The sequence below is a fragment of the Nicotiana tabacum genome, chromosome 11 (genome assembly GCF_000715075.1).
Source record: "Nicotiana tabacum cultivar K326 chromosome 11, ASM71507v2, whole genome shotgun sequence".
Classification (NCBI taxonomy): Eukaryota; Viridiplantae; Streptophyta; class Magnoliopsida; order Solanales; family Solanaceae; genus Nicotiana; species Nicotiana tabacum.
The window spans coordinates 50,331,922-50,347,510 of NC_134090.1; the positions used below are offsets into that span (position 1 = coordinate 50,331,922).

The window sequence follows — 15,589 nt, forward strand, 5'->3', positions numbered from 1 at the left end:
AGAAGAGAGCAAATGCACCTTAGAGCAGCATGTAAAGGTTTTAACTTCAGAGTTGGCGGTTGAAAAAGCTTCCTCAAACCAAGCTGGTAAAGACAAGAATCTCCTTGAGACATCTTTTTCCGAGCAACTCTCCAAGGCTAGTGAAGAAATCAGAGAGTTGAAGGTTCTCTTAAATGAAAAAGAAGTGTATGTCGGTGAACTTGTGCAAACTCAGACTCAGACTCAAGAAGACCTCTGGGAGTCTTCTGATAAGGTTCGTTCCTTAGAAAGTTCACGTGCTTCTCTTCAAACTTCTTACGATTCTGCCTTGGCTGAGAATGAGAAGCTTAAAAGTGAAATTGCTAAATGGGAGAAAGATTACGAGATTCTTGAGGACAAGACCGCAATTGAAGTGAATTGGTCCTTTTTAAATACTCGCCATGATACCCTTGTGGAAGTTAGCCAAGAGAACTTTAACTTGGAAGCTGAGTTAGCTAAAATAAGAGAAACTATTGAAAAGACTCAGCAGAGCCAAGACTTTCCCTCTCCCGTGGCTGAAACTTCTGGAGATATTGAAGATGATATGGGTACGGTGAATGTTCCAATTCCTTCAAGTCAACTTGAGCCTACTGCTGCTGATGACCCTGCTTTGGTTCCTTCTTAAACTCCTCAGTGACAAGTTTATGATATGTGACTCCCTTTTTTTTTTCTTTTTTTTTGGTGGAATTTGGTTACAACCCTTGGTTCCATTTAAGGGTTTGTTGAAAACATCAAGTCCCCAGACCTTTTTCAGTGCGTTTTGTATAAGTGACTCTTAGTTTATGACTAAGTTCATACTTAGTCTAAACTTTTTAATATTAAAAATTTTTCGTAGTTATTTTGAACTTCTATTTTGCTCATTCTTGCCTTTACTTATTGAATAATTTGCACTTTTATTTTATAAAATGCTTTCTTAACTTTATGAATGTTTAAATCAATCATGTATTTTATAAAAGAGCGTCCTTTTATATGAGACACTTAATGAAGAAGACGTCTCAACTTCATAATGGTGTAAATGTACGACAAAAGAAATAGGAATACACATGTTTTTTGAAATAACTTTGATAAGTTTGTATTTGAACTTTGTCAAATTTTAAATAACACCTTACATGTATTTAAATAACTTCTATAACTTTTTCGTAACTGTTTTCTTTACAATAGATTTCAAAAAAGAAAATAAAATACGAGGTTTTTATTTATAACCCGTTTCAGTACATTGCCTTTAACCTAACTATGATAAGGTTTTCTTTGGCTTTGGCTCGTAACTTTGCTCTGCACTTGACTCATTCAATGAGTAAACTTTTCAGGCTTGAACTTTGATTATTTCTCAATCTTCTATGCCTTTTTATACATATGACTATGTATATTATATAGTCCCCCAAATGTTTGAACTCTGAAGTATGAAGTCTTGAGCACTTGATTTTTCCTCTTATTTGGTCCTTTTCCTGAAAAGGAATAAAACATACGGGACTCGGAGGTACGATTATAGATGAAGACTGCTTAACCCGTCTTAATTTCTATCAGAATAATTGTAACCCTAGACCGGGAATTTATTTTCTTCCACGTGACTTGCAGGTCGTGATTCATCATTTAGTGCGGGTTAGCTTTTTGTCTATCATCTAAAATCATTAGTAAATTTTTAACAATTCAAAAATAAAATTATAAAATGAGGATACCTGACCGTGGGTACTCCTTAGAAATAGTATCTCTTCAGGTGAACGACATTCCAATGTGAAGGTAATATCTTGCCATCCATTGTTTCCAGCTCGTATGCTCCTTTCCCCGTGATACCGTGAATCTTGTAAGGTTCTTCCAAGGTTGGACTTAATTTTCCCGCATTAGCTGCTTTCGTGGATTGAAAAACTTTCTTGAGTATGAAGTCCCCAATCTTGAAGTATCTTAGGCGAGCTTTCCGATTATAGTATCGTTCCATGACTTGTTTTTGTGCTGCCATTCTTATTAATGCAGCTTCCCTTTTTCCTTCAAGTAAATCAAGGTTTATTCGTATTTCATCTTCATTGGATTCCTCTAACGCTTGCGTGTACCTCGTGCTTGGCTCCCCTATCTCAATTGGGATTAAGGCTTCAACTCCGTACACCAATGAGAATGGTGTTTCACCCGTGCTTGTTTTTGCTGTGGTGTGGTATGCCCATAAAACACCAGGTAGCATTTCTGGCCAATTGCCTTTGGATTATTCCAATCGTTTCTTCAAATTATTGATAATGACTTTATTTGTTGATTCAGCTTGTCCATTACCCACCAGATGGTAAGGCGTTGAGGTAATCCTTTTAATTTGACAACTTTGAAAAATCCTATGATTTGTGCACCTATAAATTGCGGGCCATTATCACACACGATTTCCTTTGGTACACCGAATCGACATATGATATTTCACCAAATGAAATCCCTGACTTCTTTTTTTCGTACCTGTTTAAATGCTCCTGCTTCTACCCATTTAGTAAAGTAGTCAGTGAGTACAAGTAGGAATTTTACCTTACCTTTTGCTTGTGGTAGTAGACCCACGATGTCCATCCCCCATTTCATAAAAGGCCACGGTGCAATTACCGGATGTAGCAACTTCGCAGGTCTATGCATGTTGTTACCATATCTTTGGCACTTATCACATTTAGCCACGAAATTTTCCGCTTCTTCTTCCATTTTGGGCCAATAATAGCCTGCTCTAATCATGGTTCTTACCAGTGATCTTCCTCCTGCGTGATTTCCACAATGCCCCTCGTGTATTTCTCTCATCACATATTCCGTTTGAGAAGGCCCGAGGCATCTTGCTAAGGGACCACTGAACATCTTTCGATAAAGATTGTCTTGCTTTAAACAGTACCGAGCAGCCTTTTTACGAAGCGTGTGAGCCTTTTTCTTGTCTTCAGGGACGGTTCCATACTACAAAAAATTGACGATCTCATTCCTCCAATCCCAGGTTAAGTTATTGAAATTTACCTCATTTTTGTCTGGATCGAGTACCGAATGAAACAAATGAATTATAGAAGCATTTTCATTGCTCGTCACGTCCGCCACAGATGCGAGATTGGCTAGGGCGTCTGCCTCGACATTTCTCTCTCTTGGTATCTGCGTAACTTTCCAGGTTTGGAATTGCCTAATCAAATCTCGTACCTTCTCTAAGTACTGCTGCATTCGTGCTTCCCTGGCTGTATAAGTCCCCAGCATTTGATTAACTACAAGCTGCAAATCGCTTTTGATTACGATCTGATTAATGCCAAGTTCACATGTCAGTTCTAAACCTGCAATCGCAGCTTCACACTCTGCCTCATTGTTAGTTATAAGATGACATTTTATGGCTTGTCGAATGGTTTCACTCGTAGGTGGTACCAAAATAATTCCTAAACCTGCCCCCTTCATATTAGATGAGCCATCAGTAAATAAGGTCCAAATTCCCTGATTAGACCTATTAAAACACTTGTAGTTCCTTTTCAGCTTCTAATTGTATCCCATGGCTAGAATCAGTCAAAAAATCTGCTAACACCTGAGATTTTATTGCGGTTCTAGGTTGATATGCGATGTCGTATTCACTCAATTCTATGGCCCACGTGGCTAACCTACCTGATAACTCATATTTGTGTAATATATTACGCAATGGATAAGCAGTTACTACAGAAATAGGGTGGCATTGGAAATAAGGCCTTAGTTTTCTAGATGCCATGATTATTGCAAGTGCAAGCTTTTCTACTTGAGGATACCGCGTCTCCGCATCTAATAATGATTTGCTAACATAATAAATTGGAGACTGTTTACCTTGGTCTTCACGAACTAAAACAACACTCACCGCTACTTCTGAAACAACTAAATAAATAAGTAATCTTTCCCCGACCTTTGGTTTTGCGAGCAACGGTGGATTTGACGGTATGCCTTCAGGTTTTTGAGCGTTTGTTGACATTCTTCGGACCATTCGAACTGGTCTTGCTTTTTAAGAGCCGAAAATAATTTAAAACATTTTTCTGATGACTTGGAAATAAATTTTTCCAAGGCTACAATTCTTCTCGTTAGTCTCTGCACCTCTTTCTTATTTGTAAGCATGTCAGGAATTTCTTCAATGGCTTTAATCTGCGCGGGATTTACTTCAATACCACAGTTAGAAATAAGAAAACCCAAAAACTTACCTGATGAAACGCCGAATGCTCATTTCTTGGGATTTAGCCTCATATTGAATTTTCGTAAGATCTAAAATGTATCAGACAAATGTGATATATGATCTCCTGAATGTTGAGATTTGACAATCATATCATCTATGTAGACTTCCATAGTTTTTCCTAAATGTTCTTGGAACATTTTAGTCACCAATCTTTGATACGTGGCACCAGCGTTTTTGAGACCAAAGGGCATTACTTTATAACAATAAGTCCCCCTGTCTGTTATAACCGAAGTCTTTTCTTCATCTAGGAGATCCATTTTGATCTGATTGTACCCTGAATACGCATCTAAAAAGCTTAACAATTCATGTCCTGTAGTAGCATCAATCAGTTGATCTATATGTGGTAATGGAAAAGACTCTTTAGGACATGCTTTGTTAAGGTCGGTGTAATCTACACAAACTCGCCATTTGCCATTTTTTTTGGTACCACTACAGTATTGGCTAACCAATTAGGATACTTTACCTCTCGGATAGACCCAATTTTTAATAGTTTTTGAACCTCATCTTGAATCACCTGATTTTTGAAAGTCCCCTTCTTTCTCTTCTTTTGCTTGACAGGCAGATACGATGGATCTTCATTTAACTTGTGAGTCATTACTTCCGGGGGTATTCCTGTCATATCAGAATGGGACCAGGCAAAACAATCCACCATTAGTTTTTAAAAATTCAATCAACTTACCTTTCGTGTCGTGGCTTAAGTTGGCCCCAATGTAGACTTTCCTTTCAGGCCATTGTGCAAATAACTCTACAGCCTCCAGTTCTTCAATTGTTGTTTTGATATTTTCATTTTCTTCTGGTTGTTGAATGGAATCGGGCCTTGAGTCTACATCTGTTCGTCCTTGTTCAGTTGAGGCTTGTGTCATGGTATCCTCAACTGGATTCTGTAATTGCTACTTTTCTTCGTTTTTCGTACTTGAATCTGCTACAGAATTGATGCTCCTGGAAGTCTGTTGATCCCCATGGATTTGACGTATTCCCCACGGTGATGGGAATTTAACAACTTGATGTAAGGTAGATGGAACAACATCCATCTCGTGAATCCAAGGTCTCTCGAGAATCATATTGTAAGCCATTTCCATCTCCACAACCTAAAATTTCGTATCTTTGACAACCCCTTCTTCAAAGGTTGTAAGTGTTACCTCACCTTTTGTCACAACGCTCGAATTGTCGAATCCAGACAACGTATGTGCCTTAGGTACTAGCTTATCTTCAACTTGCATCTCGTTTAGTGCTCTTAGAAAAATAATGTTCACGGAACTACCTGGATCAATCAAAACTCGTTTCACATTAGTATCATGTACAAGTAGAGAGATTACCAGTACATCGTTGTGAGGAGTTAATACGCCGTCCGCATCTGCATCATCAAATATAATACTTTCTTCCTCCAAAACATGTCGGACCCGCTTCCCGTGAGTAATTGTAACTTTAGAAACTTTATTGGCCACCGTATATGTCACGCCGTTGATTTCCTCGCCCCCACTTATAACATTAACGGTCCTTTTCGGAGAAGGAGGTTTAGGGGGCTCTTGCATGTTCTTCATGTATGCTTGCTTACCTTTTTCACTAAATAATTCAGTAAGATTCCCTTGCTTTAATAGATGGTCAACTTCACCTTGCAACAATCTACAATCTGCCTTTTTATGACCATGACACTACTACAAAAAAGGCCTTTGGCGGCAATAAAAAACAACATTAGCGGCAATAACAATAGCCGCTATATTATTTACCGGCAATTGATGTTTAGCCGATGAAGCCGGGGTTGGTAAAGCCTTTAGCGGCATTTTCTATTGCCTCTAAAACACATTTTCTTTAACGGCAAATATTTGCGGCAATTATGATGGCTGATAAACCCACTTTTAAAAAGGCTAATAATGCTCTTATAACGTCCATTTTTATAGCCGCTAAAGTTAAAATATTTGTCACTAAAAGTTCATACTTTTAGCGGTAATTGTTTTGTGGCAATTAGAGTGGAAAAAATATATCTTCTAAAAACGTATTTTTATGCCCTTTTAGCGTCCATTTTAATAGCTAGTAAATTCAATTATATTGCCACTAAAAGTCATCTTTAATAGCAATATAATGGCTACAATATTCCCTTTTAGCCACCATTAATAATAGCTACTACATTCGATCAAAAAATAATGCAAATAACAAAACATATCAATATTAATTCATCAAACTGTAATATATCTCGTTAAATCTTAACAAACAAAAGGAAGTACTTCCAAAATATTAATATCACAATAACTTAAAAAAATAAACTTAAATTGTTTGAACTAAATAGCTAATGTCATTATATAACTAATCTTTACGAAGTACAATCTTCAAATAATTTCTGCAACTCTTCATCATATTGTAATATTCCACCCGCTAAATTATCGAACATCAGACTGTATGACCTGAAATTATAAAATAACTAAGACAATAAATAAAAGACAATAATCCTCAATTCCAGACTAGTTGGAGCTTGCTTGAAATTATAATTAGATAAGTAAATTCTTCCATATAGTAAAAGAGAACGCACAATGCTCATGCAATGTTGGGAAGAGAAACTGTGATAATCATGAACTGACCGAGACAGTGTCAGGAGCAACTACATCATACTACAGGGGATAACCCGTCAGTTTAGATCTTTGTCATGTACATGTATTTGAAAGACATTAAGGAATGAGAAAATGGAATAACAAAATAACAAGAACATCAATATGAGAGATGATATGGGACTGGATATTTTATTTGTCAAAAATACACAAAGCAAATCAAAGTTGACAAAACTCAATTCAAGCTAATGGTTGCATGAATTCAAACACTGTAAAATTATGTTAGATATATTGATAGAATTAAAAGGTAAGAACTACAGAAAATCTATTGCTTTGATGAAACTCATGAACTACATCTCTTCAATACCAGAGATTAAACGAATGATCCGCAGAGATTTTCAATACATTAAAGTTCCTTTTAAAGACATGACTTTCCTAAGATGTATTTCAGTCATGCATGTCTGTCTTAGGGAAGCATAAAGAATGCCTTTCAAAATGCCAATCCAAGTAAATATTGTGTGATAATGAGAAATAATTAGCAGGAGTAATTTATATGTTACCATCTCAATAAAAAAAAACTAGGGAGTTATTTTTGCCTTCTATCAACCAAAACATACATTTAACCATTTAAGCACTTCATAACACTACAATAATATTAGCGATCTTTGAGATATCACATAATCCTAAACTTGGCAATAGCTATGATGAATAATGCATAGTGACAATAAACATTACAGCAGTGACACAATAGTTAGTGGCAGCTGTAACAAATAACTCATTCCTAGCAGAATCTGATAATAAATCACCCACTTCTTCAGGCAAGAAAATAGATAAGCTCTTTATCATAATTAGAGACCAAATTTGAATGAAAACATCTACTAAAGCAAGAACTAAGTTCCATACTATTTCAATGAGGTCTATCCAAAAGGAAAGCATGAACTCCTTAAAGAAATTTGACTTCTAAAGTATAAATTGGTTCCTAGTATACCTAGTTAGTCATATGACATAGAAAAAGTAACTTTACTGCTTCATAAAAGATATCATTAAGTAACTGTATAATTCACAACACCATCAGACCAACAATCCGAGTAGTGAAAAGGTAAATTATCACAGCTGCGAACCAACTATTTATTAAATACCAATCTATACAAGTTCATGGACTTTCTATGCCTAAAAGCAGACCAAACTCTTGCAGCTGCCAAATAATTCCTATAATGCTATTGAATGTAGTTATGTATTATCACTGTATGGCCTATGACTGCTCCGTCTCATAGGTCGTTCACAATTGGAATTATCAATGGTATCTTAATCTTAAAAGAAGTTTAAAAAATGGGTTTCAACTATTAAATATTGACTGACTTTTTTTGAATCAATAATAAGTATATACTGCATGAAATATGCATGTAATTTACATTTTTATCTACTTGCGGCGGAAAGGTGGCTTCCTTAAAAATATGGTAGACAATGGTGGCAGGGGAGGTACTGGTACACGAATTAATAAGTAGGAAGATGAATTCAATCTATAAAAGCTGACATAAACACTAGTTTACAACTCTTTCATCATTAAAGTCTTTCTACATGCTAAACTTTCAAACATCATACTATATGACCTGAAATAATAAAACTGAGCGAATGTCAAAAGATGAAATCTGATGTAAAAAAAAATTATAAGTCTCATAAATTTATTGTCAAAGTAGCTCCCAACTTCAAACACTTCTAGATAATCTTTTGTAAAAGACAATGTTTAGCAATATTTGCTTAGCAATATTGCCTTAAGTTTCGCAAAATATGAAGCAACAAAAATATCTTAGAAGAAAATATTTTAATCCTTGCACCCCTGGAACTTCTACCCCTATGCTTTGGCACTTTGCTATCTTAAACAAACAACTTCACAACCAACTGCTCAAAAGCAAATGTTCTAATAAAGATTAGTCTTGTGAACCTCATGAGACTTGCTTTAGGGAGAGAAATAAGGATAAATACTCTCAAAAGAATCATTTATTGATGCCAAATTGTCTGAAGGATATAAACAAATATAGAAACTGATATATCATCCTGTAAATTCACTTTGGGGAGACTAAAATATACTTGAACTATATACTGAATCCAACCAAAGAAATAAATGAACCTCCTTTACCACAACTATTTCAATGACATAGAGGCAACACTAATACTATAAGGACTGAAACAAGGACATGTAATCTATGATCTATTTAGTATTTTTTCCGTGTTAAACCGCACTCTATTATCGATCACCTTAATAATGATCATTAAAAGATTATTATTATTAGAAAGAAATTCGAAATCATTATAACGATAAATACTTCAAATTATTAAGTCCACTTTTTAATCCATGGGCTTCTTAATCTCAGAGTATTACAATATAAGTGTAGCATATTATTGTAATAATACCATAACAATTATATTACCATCTTAGAGCACAAAAAAAAAGAACGGAAATAAATGGGTGAACTAACTTGAAGTTAGTGAGGAGAAGCAGAGCAACCACGGGCTTGAATACCAATAAGATCTTTAATTAAATCATTTTCTTCTTTAGGACAATAACAAACTTTAACCTCTTGTTGGTCTACAACACTATTAAAGAGTTGATTACATAAAGCATATTAGAAGAAGATCAAGTCATCAAGAACTGAAAAGGTAAAATATCATTAATGTAGTATATATTTTGGTTGGATATAGCATTGTCTGTATTAAAGAAGGAAAAGGGGCTAAGAGACCTATCACTGCAGGACTCAATTCAAATCCTAAAGACATCATGTTATCAAAATATATCTTCCAACACCTTAATAAGCTATAGATGCATTGACGAGCCTGGTATTGATATTGTTTCTTCAGCTGAAATTGTTCGTTTAACAGACTGCTTCGTATTCCCAATAACAAATATACAGATAATAAGTATCACGTTTTAAGACAAATAAGAAGTATTCTACATAATAGCTACAACCTCGATCCAATTCTTAGAGATAGACTGATAGATGATCAACTGTACCTATCCTTTGTCAATTAGAATCAAACAAGAATTTGAGTCAAATATTCTAACAAAGTCTAGTAGCAATTAGTATATCCTGTTTGTTTAAATGTTAGGAGTCAATTTGGTGATCAAAACAAAATGGGTTTTTATAGGCGCACACAAAAGATTACTTTCCTTAGCGACCCTTCAAACTAGAGAAATAAAGGCGCACACAAAAACTAGAGATATCCATATATGCATGAAAAAGTTACTACATCAATAAATAGAAAAATTCAATGTTAGTTTCAACAGAGGACCGGAAGGCCAAAGGCAATAATAGAGACTCGGAGACCAAGACTTTGTTAGCTTTCCTTCCCAATATAAAGGTAGATGAGCTCTACAACATAAAAATTTAGAGAATTCTTTGTTAATTTCATATGTATAAGCACCAAGTGTTCTTCTTAACTATTATTTTACATTTTAAAGCATCCCAGATTTATAACAATGAATACAAATCAGTAACTGAAAAATAGATACCAAAAAGGGGAAAAAGAATCTCAAACTACGTCACTAATATCTCTGAAATTCACCACTCTCATGTAAAATCAGATCCCATCCAGCATTGTGAATAGAACTTAGAAAATCCATAATGAACAGTAAGAGAGCAAGAAGTCCATCACAAAAAATTAATAGAATCTACATTGATAGTGAATGAATAAAGTAAAAAAATTACCAGAAGACCAAATCTGAGAGATCGTACCTCGATTTTCTTTCAGTTCGAGGCCACCAAAAATCAATTTTTTCTTAATTTACTAATGTGTGGCTTACCCTCTTTATCTATTTATTTGCTGCATCTCCGAATGTTCTTTTACGGTAGATAATCAGAATGATGAGTTGGGTAACTAGGGATGGTGGTCGGGTTGGTGAGATAACTATTAGTTGGGTAGTGATGTCTGAGCAGTACGATGGAAGACCTTTCAAAAACTTTTTCCTGAAATTATATTTAGTTCGTGATTTACATTTGGAGGGAATATGTAAATTTTATTGGAAAATATTGGTGGGAAAGATAAAACATTAACTTCAATTAGTGATTATTAGGGACCATTCTTTTTAATTGCCAGCAAAAAGATAGTTTCTCCTGGCTAATGTGCATTTGTCGGTAATATCCCTTCGTCAATAATAAATTAGTGACAATTAACTAATTGCCACTAAACGATTGCCGTTAAAATGACTTTTTGTTGTAGTGTGATCGTTGTGAAATTCACACCAGTGGTCAGGATTGTGCATGTTTGAATTTGATCTCATTTCTTTTGGTCACCGCACCTTATCACCCATGCTTCTAAATACGGCTACTAGCTCTGAAGTGCTTACATTAAAATTATAACCACCAAATCTTGCCTTCAAGTTCCGATCATCATCTCGCGTCTCTTGCGTGTTTCGATTGTTTCCAAATCTCGATGATGAACCCGACTCTCTATTCCTCGATCTATGATCAAACCTTGAATTATCCCACTTTGATCGTGAGTCGTTTCCTGCTGGGCCCATGTACGGATCATATCTATTTTTACCGGACCTTTTTTCGGTTTCTGCTCGTCTCGAATTCACCTTCTCCTTTTTCTGAGATCGGGAGATAGTATCTTCTTCTATCCTTAGCTTCGTTTTGTATCTGTTGTAAACATCATTCCAGGTTGTTACTGGAAATTCCCGCAGACTTTCCTTGAGTCGTCTCGTGGCTTCCGAGCTTTTCTCATTCAAATTACTGGAAAAAGCCATAGCTGCCCAGTTTTCAGGTACGCGCGGTAACATCATCCTTTCACGCTGGAATCTATCCACTAACTCTCTAAGCAACTCTGAATCTCCTTGCTTAATTTTGAAAATATCTTCTATTCTTTTTTCTACTTTTTGAGCCCCCGAATGTGCTTTGATAAATGAATCTGCAAGCTCAGCAAAAGAATTTATAGAATTTTCGGGTAAGAAAGAATATCAAGTTAATGCTCCTTTGGTGAGTGTTTCACCGAATTTCTTGACCAATACTGACTCAATTTCCTGTTTGGTTAAATCGTTGCCTTTCACACCAGTTGTGAATGCAGTCACGTGGTCTCGTGGATCAGTTGTGCCATCATACTTTGGAATATCAGGCATCTTGAACTTCTTCGGGATCGACAACGGAGCAGCACTAGGCTTCCATGGTTGTTGTGAGTATTTATCCATGTCTATTCCTTTGATTACAGGTGGTACTCCCGGTATTTACTCTATGCGATCGCTTTGCTCCTTGAGATGCTTCTGCAAGGTTAAAACTAAATTTTGTAAATCAGAATTAACTATGTTACCTAGTTCGCCATCACGAGACTCGCTGGGAGTTCCACCAGTGCCTGAATTAACGAGCCCAGAACGTGGGTTTTCTAAAGTATTCTGATTCGAAGTTGGTGTTGGTGGCGAAACTGGCAACTGGCTGGTAAAAGCTCGGAGAGCATTACTGACTTGTTGAGCAATTAGATTCTTCAGATCATCATCGAGTGCTTGTTCGTTCACAACTCCAGTATTTTGATTTGCCTCAAATCCGTTTGGTTCGCAATCCCGTTGTTTGTTTCAGAGCCATCTGGAGTTCCTTCTCGTGACTAACGTTGTGAATCACGCGGTGAGGGAAGTGGGGTCCTGTCACCCGTATCATTCTCCTGATTTTGAGGATCTTGTTGGTTGTTGTCGTTGTTATTTGACATGGTAAGTTTTTTGGTGAAAGAATTGATTAAGAAAGCAAACGATTATCAGATTCCCGGTAACGGAACCAATTTGTTTAACCAAAAATTGGGATTTCGGTCAAAGCTTATTTTAGAAGAACTCGGGTTACTGATAATCAAATAGAAATAAGAATAATTGATAAATAGTAGATGAATATAATGCAAAGTAAATCAATATATTTCAATTGTATTTCCTGTCCTTACAAATGATCAGTCTTCTCCTTTTATAGCTATCTCTAGGTAATACGTTTTGTTTCTACCATAACAGAGCCATTATTGACAATTAATGGCATTTAATGACCTTTAATGTAACGTTACAATTGGTAATCATATTTGATTCATTACAGATTCCTTAACATTTTCCGTATTTAATGCCTAATAATACGTATCTAAACCTCATTTACTATTAAAATTATTCTCTTTAATCATAAAGAGATTCAAGCGTCTATCTTTCTGAATATCTGCTCGTGCCTGTTGAAGCTCGTGCCTCTTTGATTATTCTTTGTCACCTATCCTCCTTTGACTGGTCCACGTGTCATGACGTGTCATCTTATAATAATTTCCATATATGAACATAATTTTTTCCAATACATTAAACTTGTGACCTAATTGTTTCAAGGTTCTCCGCCATCTATAAAGCATGATAATGTCAAAGGGAAAAAAATGAGCATTAAAAGAAAAAGATAATTGTACTAATTTGTTATATATGTCCATAAAGTGTGTCTAAAATAATAAAAACAAGTAATCTAGCTACGAATATAATTAACTAAATGTTGGAAAGAAGAAAACAGAAACAGAAAAAGCACTAATGGTTTATTTTTAAATGGAGCTTGTATCCTCATATGCCAAATCCCAAACAGAAATCGGAGCTTGATGATGTAGAACACCATCTTCTTGTGGAGTAGCATTCAAATTCATGTTTCTATAAGTAGAGGGATCATAATGAATTTGTTCAAGGACATTGCCTCCCCAAAATCCTTCGAAATTCTCCACAACTGATCCTCCATTAGCATTTTGTGATGCATTATAGCTCTGGAAGCTCCTTTTTATATCCATGTTCACCCAATCATGTTGCCCATGGCCAACCATTATTTCTTCATTTGGAATTGGTTGTGCTTCAATCAAGCTGGGAAAGTTGTTAATGGACAGGTCAAGCAATTGATCCTCCCCCTTGTCGATACTATTTTCGCGAACAAGACAACTTTTCTCGGAGTCAATTCTTGAATTCTTGCACGGTAATCCCACCCCTAAATCACTTTGCGCGCAATTATTTGAATTTTGGGTAGCAAAAATTTCATCCTCCGTGTCTATTTCACTCTCGAATACCCCTTTCCTTTTCTCCTTTCTCCTCAAAGTAGAGCCATCAAACAAATTGACACGATTACCAATTTTGGGTACTAAAGCAAGATATTCATCTTCTTTTCCCTTATTTTCTCCTTCCTCCTCCTTTGATGTTGAAATTTTGAGAGCTTTTTCAGTGAGCTTGAGAAGGACTTCTTCGTGATTAACAACTTTTGACCAAGTAGCTGTTTCTTTAGCTGTCATCTTGTTTTGCAAACTCTTGGATTGTTTGACCAACCTCCTCATCCTATCCAAATTAGCAGACATATGTTTAATAATAGCAGCCAAAACACTTACTTTCCATGCCTTTTTCAAGTCATGTGGTTTCTTGTAAGGTGGTGGGCCTAATTCTTGCGCAAAACCTTGATCACCCCACCAAAGTTCCTTCCCTGTGGGCCACCAAGGTGGGGCCAACCCTTTATCCAAAGGAAACCTCCTTTGTGGAGGTATACAATGTTGCATTAGGGCAGAAAGTAGTGAGCCTAAAGTAGTATCTTGCAAGTCTTGAAGAAGATGCATGCATGAATTAGGATCCAATATATTTTCTTCCACTAATTTAGGCAAGAATGTAGCAATGGCAGCTGGGGCATTTTGTTCAAACTTCACCTTCTCTTTCCACCACTCCCTTAAACTATCCGACGAGCCGGTTACAGGCTTCCCTTTTTCTGGCACGATCCCAAAAACGAAGCCTTGACCGTTGCAAATCTCCATGATTTTTACCATGTACTTGAGGACTGAATCTTGAGCTCTTGACATCTTTTTACGACGCGATTGTTCTTGCTTAGCTTGTGAGTCGTCGTCTTCATCACCCTCTACTAAATCTTTGCTAGAAGTGGAAGTATTGATTTCCTTCTTGGTTTTAAGCTTCTGCATACGCATCCGGTCCTTCCACATGCGCCGTTTGAGATCATCGTAGTTGATTTCTTCATCATCTAATTCTTGGTTCTCTTCCACTTCGCTCATTGGGCTCAAAGGCTCTATAATTTCTTGAAATTCAACCATGTTTGATTTCGAGATATATAGCTAGAAAAAAGAAACGAAAATATAGCTAGCGAGACCAAAGTAGTAGATGTATCAAAGAATGTGTACTATGTGTCTTGAGTCAAGAATGGTGAGACAAAGGTGAAAATGTTTATATTCGTGAAATATGGCGGTGAGAAATGAATAAAATGAGGAGACAAAAAGTGGCTCTTCCCAAGAGTGAATGGAGATTTTGGAGGAAATTAGGGAAGAAACTGATGAAATTGGGAAATGGTTGCAGCTCATGTGAATAAGCAGAAAAATGCAGAGGTGAGGACTGATGCAATTAGGAGGAGAGAGTTATGTCATATGTATTCGTGGTTTATCTTCGCGTTTGCATGCATGTGAAAACACATGGTTTTCGTGCTTACTCAGCATCGATTCATCACACTTACTAATGAATTCAGGTCTATATATAATTTGCTTGTATAAAACGGCCCTTTACCTAATGCACCAAGTGCTTCGCAATTTATGCCATGTTACTTGAAATTAAAAATCATAATCTAAAATAAGCCATATATACAAGTTGTGTGATTATAAATCATCACATTAAAAGTAAAATATAAAGTTTAAATTTAAATAAAATTACTAAATACAGAAATGTGTCTTCATTTTTTAACTGATTAAACAAATTGATAAGGATGGAGTATAACTAAAGTGATCGAAATTTTTCTACAATCTTTGAATGTAAAACTGTCGTATGTTTGGAAATTTGAAAGGTTCTGATTCTAAATGGTCGATACCAATACAGCGGACGGAATTCAGAATAGTCAACAGTTTTCTCGTCGATGGACGG

General features: G+C 36.0%; 1 protein-coding gene across 1 annotated transcript; it reads right to left on the reverse strand.

Moving 5' to 3' along the window:
* Positions 1-13,116: 13,116 nt before the first annotated feature.
* LOC107814757 (putative ETHYLENE INSENSITIVE 3-like 4 protein) lies at positions 13,117-15,133 on the reverse strand. Its single transcript, XM_016640212.2, has one exon. It carries the CDS (start codon positions 14,773-14,775, stop codon positions 13,252-13,254), a length of 1,524 nt encoding a protein of 507 aa, XP_016495698.1. The 5' UTR covers positions 14,776-15,133; the 3' UTR covers positions 13,117-13,251.
* Between the last annotated feature and the right edge of the window lie 456 nt (positions 15,134-15,589).